Source organism: Stigmatopora argus, chromosome 8 (assembly GCF_051989625.1).
Source record: "Stigmatopora argus isolate UIUO_Sarg chromosome 8, RoL_Sarg_1.0, whole genome shotgun sequence".
Taxonomy (NCBI): Eukaryota; Metazoa; Chordata; class Actinopteri; order Syngnathiformes; family Syngnathidae; genus Stigmatopora; species Stigmatopora argus.
In genome coordinates, this window is record NC_135394.1 from 5,255,118 (window position 1) to 5,268,644 (window position 13,527).

Sequence of the window (13,527 nt, forward strand, 5' to 3'; positions counted from 1 at the left end):
CGGATAGGCTCGGGGAAAACCCCCGCCGAAGTGTGTGGTGCTCACACTTAGAAAAATTTCTGGAGCTCAGAAATTCAGCGGTGCATTTGGCTCTGCTGTTAGACTCGTCGGTATAAGAAAATACTCAACTAAATAGTACACAATGTATATTCATCGATATACTGTCATCCGTAAATTGCACGTGTAAATGAAACCAGTTTATAATATTGAGAAACTTCACTTATTTCTGTTCCAAAAAGTTGAGAATTCAAATTATTTGATAGAAGCATTGTATGAGATAAAAACCCCAATATTTTCCAGACAAACCTCCAATAAATTGCAGCATAAAATGTAGAAAATCTTAAATCGTTTGGATCTAGAATCAAAGCAAGGAACTGGAAATCCAGTCATTGCAAGATGATAAACTTGCTTGGTACTATTTTGCACAGTCTGGTCATGTTTTCCTGTCCTGCTCTAAATGTCTCCAGGCAAGATGAACCACGACAGCATGTTGGAAAAGCTGAGGAAGAATATCCACTCTTTACTCATTTCCTCTGGAGTGGATATGGACGCTGACATGTTAAGAAGAGACTACGAAACTATGATTGGCCATCCTCTGCCTCTGAAACCTCTGGGCTTCCGAAATGTCATGGACATGGTATATGAGATGCCTGATGTGGTGTCAGTTCATTTGAAAGAGGATGGGAGGACAATATTGAAAGGTAAATAAGAGTTGGAAAGTCCGTATTTACTGTTTGTACGTGTGAATATTTTGAAGGCTATCTTTCTGTTGGCAGCTGTTGGCCACGAGTCCACGCGGCATATTGAGAAGCTGGTATCAAAGCAGCGTACATCCGTTGCAGGCAACAGACGGAAATTCCGCAACAGTCACCAGTCAAAAGTGGTTCCTCCCAGGCGAGGTGCTGCTCCTCTGGCGATTCCTCCCCAGTTTAGGGCACAGCTACGCCTCCTCCTCTCACAGGTATAACCACAGCAAACTAAATTACGTAACATTTAAACTCTTAAATTCACGGTATCAGGCCACAAATAATGAAGTATGTCCAGACATTTATTCGAAATACTGTTCTAGGGTCCTTTACGGTTATCAGAACTAGAGACCAGCTTTCGTCAACGCTTTGGATCCATGTTGCTTGTGCATGATTTGGGATTCCACTCTATTGGAGAGATGCTGGAAGCTGCTACAGATCTAGTCACGATTCAACAGGGCAGATATGGCTCCATTCTGACTCTACGAGAGCAAATGATGCCCAGACCATTTAACATGCAGCAGAGCCACAGGGCAGTACCGACCACAATGAATGCAAGTGTGGAGATCCCAAGAAAATTCCAAGGTATAAAATATATTCTTGGAAATATTGCTCATCTCTTTGTTTTGCCATTGACAGCAATCATTTGCATTGAAGATTATTTTACTTGCCCTTAGAGCAGTGGTCTCAAACCGGTCCTCAAAGGGCCGCAGTGGGTACAGGTTTTCATTCCAACTCAACAAGAAGATACCTTTTGCAAGTGTAATCAGTTAATTATTTGATTGCAGCCAGGTGCTACTTATTTTAGAAGACACCTGATTGGTTAAAATATCGGCACTGGATCGGTTGGAACAAAAACCAGGACCCACTGCGGCCCTTGGCGGAATCAGTTTGAGACACCGGCCTTAGAGGGTAGTGTCTAACTTAGGGAGTTAAATAAGAGCACAGAGACGGTTTAACAGTGCAAATAATGTTGACTAGCCACCATAAAATCACGGTCCCTACATTGCGGATATTCACCTATTGCGGCAGGTCTTCAGACCTATTAAACGCGATAAACTAAGTATTAGGAGATATATGTAATCGAGACCTGGTGCTTTAATCATTGTTCAGACTAGAAATCAAAATCTGATTTTTAGCCCATCCAGATTGAAACTTAAAGGCTCTTTTGTAGTTCGAATAGTCACAAAAATCAGAGACCACATACGGAAGGTAGTTTCATATCTGATATGGACAAGATGCCTCTCCCTCTGAACAGCTCCGACACTACACTGGACGATGCCTTATTTTCCCCCCCAAAAAATACACCTCTGTTTTCCTCTTTTGGATCAGTAGCCGCTGGAAGTTCTGGCAATGAATGTTCATCAGAATTCAATGATAATCTGCAATTGACAGACAGGAATCCGGAACCTCAAGCTCTGCTTTGCCCTAAAGGCCAACACTTCCATGAGAGATCCCTAAAGGTCTGTTTCTGAATCAATCGTGAGTTAGAATGTGCGTGAGGATTTCTGATGGATGTTTTGCTAATTATGTTTTTTTTCATTGTTATAAGCGGCAAGAACAGTTCCGTCTGAAGATTGTTGAAAATGGACTTGCTGCCGCCATTTGTCACAAGTTTAAAGAGAAACTGCTCAAGGTCAGACAACATTCTTGATGCCAAACATTTGTACACTTGGCTAATCACTATAACATCAAAATATTATATACAAACCCAAAATGGTTGATATTTGTATTAATTAATTGATAAATACAACATTTTGAGATGTATAACTTAGACTTCATTAACAATGAAAATAAACAAGATTATCCCTTTCCAAAATGGCATAAACTTACCGTTATGGTATGTAGCTTCGATATGAGTTATGTACTACCAGTGATTGATCACGCAAGCAGCACAGATTACCACTTTTAACTTGGCCAAATATATGAAAATTTCACAGATAAATAGTAAGTTTTATGGTTTCTCAGTGATTGTATTAAATTGGTTTCTTACTGTTTAACCTAGTGACAGAAGGAATAAGAGATGAAAATTAAATTCGATTTATTAAAGGGTAAACATCATATGGATGTCATCTTAGGTTTGTTAAATGAGCAGTAAATAATGTATGAAAAAAATACATATAGACCTCCTTTCTGAGATTTCAATTCTGTGTACGTGGAAAGTATGTACTATTTGACTTTACTGTATATTTCTTTGTTAAATGTGAAGTCTTGTATGAATTTTTTTTTGCTGTCAGGTCATCAGTCAAAGTAGCTGTGAAATATCAGTCTCCAATCTCTCGGAAGAGTACAAAGTAAGATAATAGTTTACCAGTGCATACGAACATGTTTGAAAAATCCATTAAGTTGTGCGTATCCAAGATTTTCATCCCAACCAGTAAATTTCAATCGTTTGCATGTTTTTAAGTAGAATAGCGCTGTCCATTTTGGAATTGTCTTAAATATATTCACAGAGGTTCTGGGATGAGGAGTTACCACTGAAAAAAAACGGCTACGTCAGTGTCACTGAGCTGGTTGACTCCATCAGTGACATTGTCGATATACGATGCGTAGACGAGGACGGTAAACTCAATTGGACCGTTAACAACATTCAGGTCTCTGCCCCATTACACTCAGGTAGGTTAGTTATTGGGCAGTTGCAATTTTTTCTACTTGAATATTTAATTTTGGTTCATGCTGGGAGTAAGAAAAACACATTTGTTTAAATTTGAAGATGATCCCGTTGCAAACCAGCCGGAGACTGGTTTTTCCACTACAGAGTCTCTTTGGGAATGTGGAAGTGACGATGGGCACAGCGAATCACAGGATGAGAATAAAGATGACGAACAATTGACAATGGCGCATCAGGTGAAGCAAGAAGAGGTAAATGTTACCTTTTCAAAGTGCTTTATAAATTTTATTTTATTTATACCATTTGATTAAAAGTATATTTAGTGATATCCTGGTCACTGATGGGATAGTGGTATGTTCGCGTGACTGGCATAGGATCAAATCCCACTCAGAAGCAGTGTAATTGTGGGTAAGAATGGTTGTGTCTAATCCACAACTGACTGGGGACCAGTTTCGGCTGTAGACCTCCTTTTGTCCGCGCTCAGCTGAGATAGGATCCAGCACCCCCATGTCCCGAAAGATTGTTAAAATGTTGGCTGTGACAAATGTGCATGCTAGAAAAAAATATGAAATAAATTTAGAAAATTTCTCCTTTCTGTAATTTGCTACAAATGTGTTTGTGTCTTTATTCAGATATTTGAACTGTGCGCATCTATCTCCGTGTGTCACACCACCGTGCCTCTGGACGCTCTGCAGAATCAACATCTTAAACGGCCGACAACACATGATGCTTTTGAGGTGTCACCAGTCCGAGTGGTACACGTGGAGTCCCCAGCACTCTTCTACATCGCCTTCATCGAAGGCTGGGAGACCCGAACATTTGAGAACATGAAGGTAGAGATGAGGTAAGATCATGTTAGTGACAGATTCCATTTTCCCATTTGCAGAATTTGATGTGTGCACCAATCTTGTCTCCGTCCAGAGAATGTTACTCCTCCCCTGACGTGTCAGAGCGATACCGCCTCCCCAAAGAATTTGTTCGGCGAGGGCAAGTCTGCTGCGCTTCATCCAAGGGCATGTTGTTTTCCCGAGGGGTGATTCACCAGGTCATCAGTCCCACCAGCGTTGAGGTGTACCATGTGGACTTTGGCATGGTCACCACTGTGCACACCGCTCACCTGATGTTCCTGAAGTAGAGACCTTATCACAATACTCATGATCATACAGTGCAGGTTTTACAGCTGAACTGGATGTTTTTGTCTTAGGGCATACTTTAACATTCTTCCAGCACAAGCTGTTCCATCATCACTTTTCGGAATCAAACCGACCAGTGTAAGTCTTCAGTTTGGGAAGTTTTACTTTGAAGTATCATAAGTCAACCTCGGCCAATTGCTCCCCTTATTATTGATTGCAATTCGCCTTATTAAGTGATAATAAACCGTACAAATACAACACGGCACATATTTAATCACTTAACTGGCATGATTTTTTTTAGTACAATGAATAGATATTTTCCATTCTGTAGGCATCAGTTGATTAGTTAATTAAATACGATTTTCGTCCATAAGGGCTTTGCTTTTATATTGTTCAAAGATAAATTCAAAATACACACAACACGATTCAAACAAAAATATAATAATATAAAAAGTGTCAAGCTGCAGGTGGCTAACCTCTACTCGGATTTGTGATTCCCAGGGTACCTGGACTTCCGAGGCTATTTCTTCGTTTGTTAGTCTTTGCTGTAATCATTCCCTCATGGCCGGTGTGGTCTGCTATGCTGGAGACGTGCTCCTACTCTACCTTTCTGATACCCACACTGAAGAGGATATCTTCATCCATCGTGTCCTTATCAACCAAGACTATGGGGAGGCCTGCAGCCCCTCTGCCAGTAAAGTAGTAAGTATTACAATGATGCAGTATCAATGTGGCATCAAAGTATTTTTCCTCTTTTTCTCAAAGGTATGCTGTAGGAAAAGAAATTAAGTGTCAGGATATAGATTATTATTATTATTTTTACTTTGACCCTATTTTTTCAAGTATCATATTTTGGTGATGACAACCTAATAGCTATATTTTTAGACAATTTAAAAATAACTCAAAAGTAATGCAGCCAGGAAATGATTAAAGCAGGCCCAGCTGGTACCTTCTGGAGAAATATTATTTACAAATATTACGCGATATTTTTGTAGTATCTTTGATTTCTAAAGAGACTTAGGACCACTCAGGAATTTACAATAGCCGAAAAGCGTGACGGTGCCAAAAACACATGAAGATGTGATCGGATTTGAGCTCTGAAAATATTATTGTTCGCAAATACCTGGTACTGTATACCTGGCCCGGACAACTCAAGGCAAAAACAAAGTATATAATGTAGACTGCAACACTTAAAAAAAAATTACCTGTCAATCATGTTGCACCTTTAAAAATGTCTAAATGTCTTTTTGTACCATGGTATTATAACACTTAACCTGCTTATATACTCACAACTTTCTTTTTTTTTTCCAGATGTGTGACCATATCAACCCTTTAAGTCTGTACTTAGGGGAGGGCACATTTTACTTGCCAGAAGTTAAAGAGGAGACCACTCAATCAGTTAAAACATCTAATCAGTCATTGCCAATCACAGTGGAGGAAATCTTTATTCAGCACACATTTTTTGATGTAAATCTTTTGTAATTATTTTAGCTTTCCTGAGACTGAATGTTTTTTGTTTGTTTGTTATAATCACCTTATCTCAATCTTAATTGTTTTGTAGGTTGAAGACAATGAAATGCCAGCCTTAGAGTTGATTGAAAACCAAAGCATCAGCGTAAATTACCAGGTACTATTCACTATTTTTATTATTCCTGTGAGCAAAAGTTGAAATCTAGCATGATTTTGAGCAGTGTTCCTCATTTTTCACGGGCTGGGCGAGGGCATGACTAAATACTAAAGCTGGCAAACGGATACCGATTGGGAAAAATGTTTTAGAAGAAATGTAATTATTTTGATGCTCTTTAGAATCCTTCACATATGGAAGAAAAACTGGAGTTTATTGGGATGGGGCCACATGAGAAAATCAATGACCCAGTCTTTCAGGGTAGGTAAAAACGGTACTCGGACGATTCGCCGAAAGACGTTTCGCCGACGTTCTCTCTCTCTCTCTCTCTCTCTCTCTCTCTCTCTCTCTCTCTCTCTCTCTCTCTCTCTCTCTCTCTCTCTCTCTCTCTCATGATTATAATTTTGAGAGCGAGAGATTACCTGGTTGCTCGCTTTCAACAGTAAACTCTCTGTCTCTCTCTCATAATATGACAGCGAGCGAACCTGGCGACCAAACGTCCGGTCGACGGCCCGTCCGTTCTACCAAATGTCCGGTCGACGCCCATCCATTCTACCAAACATCCGGTCGACCAAACATCCAGTCGACCAAACGTCCGGTCGACGCCCATCCGTTCTACCAAACAGCCGGTCGACCAAACATCCAGTCGACCAAACGTCCGGTCGACGCCCATCCCTTCTACCAAACATCCGGTCGACCAAACATCCAGTCGACCAAACGTCCGGTCGACGCCCATCCGTTCTACCAAACAGCCGGTCGACCAAACATCCAGTCGACCAAACGTCCGGTCGACGCCCATCCGTTCTACCAAACAGCCGGTCGACCAAACATCCAGTCGACCAAACGTCCGGTCGACGCCCATCCCTTCTACCAAACATCCGGTCGACCAAACATCCAGTCGACCAAACGTCCGGTCGACGCCCATCCGTTCTACCAAACAGCCGGTCGACCAAACATCCAGTCGACCAAACGTCCGGTCGACGCCCATCCGTTCTACCAAATATCCGGTCGATCAAACATCCAGTCGACCAAACGTCCGGTCGACGCCCATCCGTTCTACCAAACAGCCGGTCGACCAAACATCCAGTCGACCAAACGTCTTTCGACGAAACGTCCGGTGACGAGAGAGAATATGTAAAATTCAGGTGTGGAAGGTAAGTGCCTTACATACAGCAGTTGCACCAATTGTAAAAGTTAAAGTAATGTAAACACAACCAAATTTACTAAAGCATTGGTCATTTACTGTGCATTAACAGGTTGGGAACATGAAGAAGAGGAGAGAGGAGCTCGTTGCAATGTGACGACATGTTAAGTTTGACTCGTTTTAGTAATGCTACTGCACATCTTTTTCTATTTGGATTTTGCATTGAAGCAGAATGTTTTTTTAATCAGTTCACCACGGCACATGGTAGGTATAAAAAGTCAAACAATAAGTTTAAAAAAGAGGCCAAGTTCAACAGTTTGCTAACATTGATATGTACAACGTCAACTTATTGAGTTATTTTTTTTTAGATGATTAATAGCAAAATTGGAATGCGTATTGTAAAATTCCACCTAGTTTTTATTGGCACATAATTTAACTACAGCATTGGTCAGACAATAAGCCACACCCAACAATTTGTTGATAAATAGGCCCCACTGGACAATGAACCAAAAGTTTCCTATAGTGTTGCACCAAATTCCGATTTAAACATTTGACTGCACCATACATCGTAAATTTAAAAAGAAAAGAAAAAGTTTTTATTCATTCATTAATTTTCTGTACCGCTTATCTTTACAAGGGTTGCACGGGATGCTGGAGCCTATCCTAGCCAACTACCGGCACCTAGCAGGGGACCCCCTGAATTAATGGCCATGCCAATCGCAAAATTAATGAATGAAAAGTTTTCAATTAATACTAAATTACTGCAAAGTCACTGCAGTGTCAAGTAATGGTACCCGGACGTTTGGTCGTCGGACACTTGGTCAAACGTCCGTTTGACGAAACGTCCGGGGACCAAGTGTCCGTCGACCAAACGTCCGTCGACCAAACATCCGGTCACGCAAGTAATTATTATAATGACTTGGTCAGACTTAACTCGATGTTTGCCATTGAAGGTGCTCGACGTCTATTCAAATTGAATTGAGGGGTGTGTCTAGATTTGTGCTGCACAGGAAAATGAGTCCCCAGTATGCTTACAAACCCATGCTCACAAAGAAGGTGTTAATCCCGAATGCATAGTTTTGAATGTTGATCTTTCAGTCCTGCCTGGAAAAAATCTTTGTGTTGTACAATTTGTTTACTGGCGAAAGGTAAATTCTGATCATGCTGTTTTGAGTGATTCTTTCTATTTTTCCTCTTGAAAAAGATCTTTATCGAGTTGTTCTAGATAGTTTACTGGTAGAAAGGCTTTTACACATAATAGATTGGTCACATTTATGCACATGACAAACCACGTGCTACAAAAACTTTCCGTATGAACAGAAGTGTGTAGATGTTCATTGTATGTTTAAAGGATATCAAAATAAAAAAACGCATGTTGGACTGCACGTAGTTTGTGTGTATATAATGGTTGCTCAGTTATTGCATCCAACGTTAGATTTATGACATCCGTGTACTTAATTGTAGCAGTATGCTAATAAACAATTTCGTGATAAAAGATCCGTAAGGTAATGTAGTGAGTTGGGCACCCCTACAGTACCCAGTCAATTAATACTCTGCATCACTGCTTCCTTCTATCAATTAGCTTATTAAATGGGTCATTATAATCACCTGTACTGGGAAAAAAAATTAAAAATACCTACCGTATTTTTCGGATTATAAGTCGCAGTTTTTTTTCCATAGTTTGCCCGGGGGTGCGACTTATACTGTGGTGCGACAAATATGTATGTGAAATTATTAACACATTATAATATCATTTCACATGTTATTTTCAAAGAGTGAAATATGCAGCTGAAAACGGTACTCGAGCAGCAGAAAGAAAGTTTGGAGTTAGCGAGAAACTTGTAAGGGACTGCCGAAAAGCAGAGGTTACTCTTACTGAAATGAAGAAAACAAAAAAAAAAGTTAATTGCGTCTACCTCCCGAGTTGGAGTTGTTTAAAAGTGACACTGAGGATGAATATTTCATTGGATTTAGTGATTTGGAGTGAAACTGATAGTTTGGTAAACTTGTTAGCATGGTCTTTATGCTAGAGTTATCTGAAGAACTCTTAATATGTTACGTCGTTACTAACATTACCAGGCATGTCAGTCATGTAACGTTAGTATACCGTACACTTATTCAGCCTGTTGTTCTCAATTTTATTTTAATTTTAAATTACCTTTCAAAATGACATGTTTTTGGTGTTGGATTTTATCAAGTACATTTCCCCCAAAAATGTGACTAATACTTCAGTGCGACTTATGTATGTTTTTTCCTTATTAATTACGCATTTTTGACTGGTGCGACTTATACTCAGGTGCGACTTATACTCCCGAAAATACGGTATATAAAGTGGTGTGCAAAAGTTTTGGGACCTCTAATGATTTTCAAGACTATCCTTTTTAAATCATCGGTTGTATGGATCAGCAATTTCTGTGATATATATATATATATAAATTAAACAGTACACAAACTGTTATTTTAGAAGTGAACAAATTTATAAACCATTAATAAAGGGAACATGTTAAATCATTGGGATCCCCAAACGTTTTCATATCATTGTAATGTTCCACACATGTTGTTTAGGTATCATCTTTACTGGTGATGCATGTAGTCAACAATCACAGAATGTACATGGGCCGCTATTTGCGCACCAATGTGCAAGATTTCATTTGTCATTGTACATGGAGGAAGGGCCTGGTCAGGCAGACGCACACTTAACCATATTAAAGTGAGAGAAGTAATGTAGTTGCAGGGCAATTAGCGTGTGTGCTGAATGAAACAGCGAGATGTGATTGCTTTGAGTTAGTCTCAAAACCCGAGGAAGAAGGCCCTCTCACGTTTTTTCCAGCAAATCTATTTTGTTTCCTTGGCATCAATCAAAGCTGCATGCACATCCTGTTTTGTGTTTTTTGTTTAACTAAATTGTACTGAATTTATTCCACTTGGCTGTATTTGTTCTGGTTTTATTTGTAGTATTTAATGCAGGTACAGTACTGTTTTTACAATAGTATTTTTAGTCTCAAACAAACATTTGATGCACTTTAGTAAATGTGCAAACTCCTTTTTTCAAGAGGTTCTTATGATCAGAAAGCTTGCTAAATATACACTAGACTGCATTTAAAAATATTCTGGAGAATTTTGAATTAATTCCAAAGTTATATTACAGTCACAAACAAATATAGAAATACATTTGGTTTCCAGAATGAACACATTGTAAGTTGCCAAAATATGTGGTAAATAAAAATAACATCTCACAATGACTGCCAATCTTAAAGTCACAGAAAAAAATTGGACCCTTGTTGGTCCAATGTAAATTTTCTAAAAAGTTATTCAAAATTTGTAGTAACTGTAGGTTGTCTGACATTTCTGGAATTATCGGAACCAATTCACTAAGGCTAGAAGAGGTTGCTGCATTGCATTATGCAAACTATGTAAACATAATACATGCTGAAAGGTCGCCATGCATGCTGCTGACATTTTGTCCTCTGAGGCTCTGTGGACATTGACAATGCAGACGAGTGCTGCTGCCTCTTTCTTTAAGACCAGCTGTGAATCTGTTCTAGCCTGATATGATGTATGGCTGACTTTTTTTTGGTGGGCTAATCCTACAGTGTTATACAAAACTGCAGATTGACTACAACAAAAATCGAGACATAACAATACTCATCATTGGTTGGATTGGTTGGAACATTTATTTCTTACCGTATTCGGAAAATTTCTTGATTGCAGTAGCAAGACACACAAGACATTGTAGACCTAGGTAAAAAACTGGAGCCACACACAGGAAGTCCACAAGGCGGGGACCTTCTGCAGACTGAGACTCAGGTTTCCCTCAGTAGTCTTGAGGTTTTAAAGATCATCTTGACACCATAACGTACAATCTACAAAGGTTTGCCGTCGTTTTACTGTGTATTGTATGAAAATTGCTATTACGCAAATATTTTGTCAATAATGGCCTTTTTCTATCGATTGATGTGCTGGAGATCTCACGATCTGAGCTCACCAGAAATAACAGACCAAGATGATGGGTGGTCAAGTCCAGGACGACACTAACACCTTCAAAATGTCAACTGAACCAAAATTGTTCTCAGGTAAACAACCCTACTAGATATATAATATGTATTTGTATTTATTAAATAAATATATAATATTTCCAAATATAAAATTCAATTACCCTGGTGGGTTCCAACTTTTCTGTGTGGTGTTTGCATGTTCATTCCGAACCTGCGTGGGTTTTCTCCGGGTACTCTGACTCCCACATGCCAATACCATGCATGCCAAGATGGTTGAACACTTTAGATTGTCCTTGGGTATGTGTCTGAGCATTAATGCTTGTTTATCTGTTTGTGACCTGCATTTGGCTGGCAACCATATCAGGGTGTATCCCGCCTATTGCCCCTAGTTAGCTGGGATAAGCTCCAGCACCCCTCAGGTCCCCCGTGAGGATAAGCGGAACGGAAAATGATTAATTATTGGGCCAGAAAAAAATACTGAAAGTTAAAATTTGAGTCTCTTTGTCACATTTGCATGGTTAAAATGCATTTGAGATCCATTACTGTCAACGGCAGAAAATGTATCAATTTTGAGAAACAATTGAGACAGTACTGTATGATGAAAGTGACAATGCTTACAGTCTGTACTGTGACTGCACATTGCGCTAGGATGCATAACGGGGACCTGCCGTCATATCTGCATATCGATTATTTGCGGCTGCCATAAATACACTTTAATGGAAGTGTCAGAGTGTGCGATTGCATATTAACTGGGGTGGGGGCTCAGCTGTAGCTGCAAAAGAACACAGACCACATGTGAGAGAAAACAGGTACCAACTGCATACTTGATGAAGATGGACATCGTTTGTCTCTTTAAATTTTATTTTTTTTCTAGTTCGTTCCATTTCCAGGTATTATCTGAGTTTCTTTCACACGTGTGAAGAAAACAACCTCAAAACAATGATTAAGTTATTTTATATGCTTATTTGTAGTGTAAACATATGTAGAGTGGTGAAAAACTATACCAAACTAATACAGCCTGCCTTTTTCAAATTTGTACAGTTTTTCAATCATTCACCTGTGATATATATATCCATGGTCATGGTATAATTTATATCAATTATTATGAAGTTTATTTGTGTTCTTTGAAGAACCATTTTTTTCCTGGTCATTTACACTAAACCTTGTCTTTGGGCTTTGTCAGGGAATGGACAACACCTAGTATAAATTACCTTCCTTTCGAAGACGGTTGCACAGTTGTTTTTATATTGTATGCAATATCACGTTGCATCAAATGGCTAGAGAATATGTATGTCTTCAATTTTGCATTCACTTATCCTCACAAGGGTTTGGGGTTTGCTGTAGCCTATCCTTGCTTGTATGTTTTTTATTCTCATTCATGGTCACTCAAAGTGGAAATAATTAGTCATAGGATCCTAATTCATAAATAAAACCAATCAAGGTATGCATCCTGTTTGTGTGTTTTTGCAACAGGACCATCGTGAGGACCAATTCCATTTTGACCCTAGTGCAGGGGTGGGCATACCTGTCCTCGAGGGCTGCTGTGGGTGCAGATTTTTGTTCCAACCAATCCAGCACAGACACTTTGACCAATGAGATTTCTGCAGAAAACAAGAAGCACTTGACTGCAATCCACTGATTGCACTTGTAGGACACCAGATGTGTGAAAAGGTGTCCTCTTTATGGGTTGTAATGAAAACCCACACCCACTGCGGCCCTTTGTGGAATAGTTTGCCCACCCGTGCCCTAGTGTCTGGTTTCGATGGAAGGGTTCTTGTTTGGGTTCAATGCTGCAGCCACTGCGGCCCTTTTTGGAATAGTTTGGAAACCCCTTGCACTAAACCCTATTGAGCACAAAATGTACATGGATTGATATTCTCATCAACCCTACTCTGCCTTGTTTGGACTGCCAGGTCCACTCTGTCGATATCTGCACTGACTTGCTTGTAACAGTAAGTAGATTAAGAGAGCTGTGATTGAGGGCAAATCAATTACTATAGCTCAGTGGTCTGTTAGGGTTGGCCGACTGTAGTCTGTATCATTGCATTGCAGTTACACTACATTCTTTGTTGAAATGACGTACCCTGAACAAACGTCATTACCCTGAAAGTCATTGTGTTCTCTCATTGAGCTGATTAGTCTACTGATTATTTTCAAATATTGCCCGTACTAATCAACATGTCACTGGTAATGGATCTATATTGAGCCACATTCATTCTGGCTGGGAGCCGCATGCGGCTCGAGAGCCGCGTGTTGGCCACCCCTGCCCTACCA

At 39.7% G+C, this 13,527-nt stretch overlaps 1 protein-coding gene across 5 annotated transcripts in view; it reads left to right on the forward strand.

Moving 5' to 3' along the window:
- The window catches only part of tdrd5 (tudor domain containing 5), an 11,477-nt gene extending 2,834 nt beyond the window's left edge, over positions 1-8,643 (forward strand). For 3 of the 5 annotated variants that reach the window (XM_077606885.1, XM_077606889.1, XM_077606888.1), the window contains exons 2-18: positions 468-701; positions 777-961; positions 1,070-1,331; positions 2,079-2,209; positions 2,299-2,382; positions 2,984-3,040; positions 3,200-3,362; positions 3,460-3,608; positions 3,990-4,201; positions 4,279-4,488; positions 4,562-4,628; positions 4,992-5,192; positions 5,802-5,957; positions 6,052-6,117; positions 6,297-6,375; positions 6,591-7,268; positions 7,371-8,643. In XM_077606885.1, coding sequence (XP_077463011.1) covers positions 468-701; positions 777-961; positions 1,070-1,331; positions 2,079-2,209; positions 2,299-2,382; positions 2,984-3,040; positions 3,200-3,362; positions 3,460-3,608; positions 3,990-4,201; positions 4,279-4,488; positions 4,562-4,628; positions 4,992-5,192; positions 5,802-5,957; positions 6,052-6,117; positions 6,297-6,375; positions 6,591-7,252 — 2,918 coding nt within the window. In that variant the 3' untranslated portion in view covers positions 7,253-7,268; positions 7,371-8,643. The remainder of the gene's footprint in view (positions 1-467; positions 702-776; positions 962-1,069; positions 1,332-2,078; positions 2,210-2,298; positions 2,383-2,983; positions 3,041-3,199; positions 3,363-3,459; positions 3,609-3,989; positions 4,202-4,278; positions 4,489-4,561; positions 4,629-4,991; positions 5,193-5,801; positions 5,958-6,051; positions 6,118-6,296; positions 6,376-6,590; positions 7,269-7,370) is intronic. The other 2 variants (XM_077606886.1, XM_077606887.1) reach the window with 2 other exon arrangements.
- Positions 8,644-13,527: the final 4,884 nt, after the last annotated feature.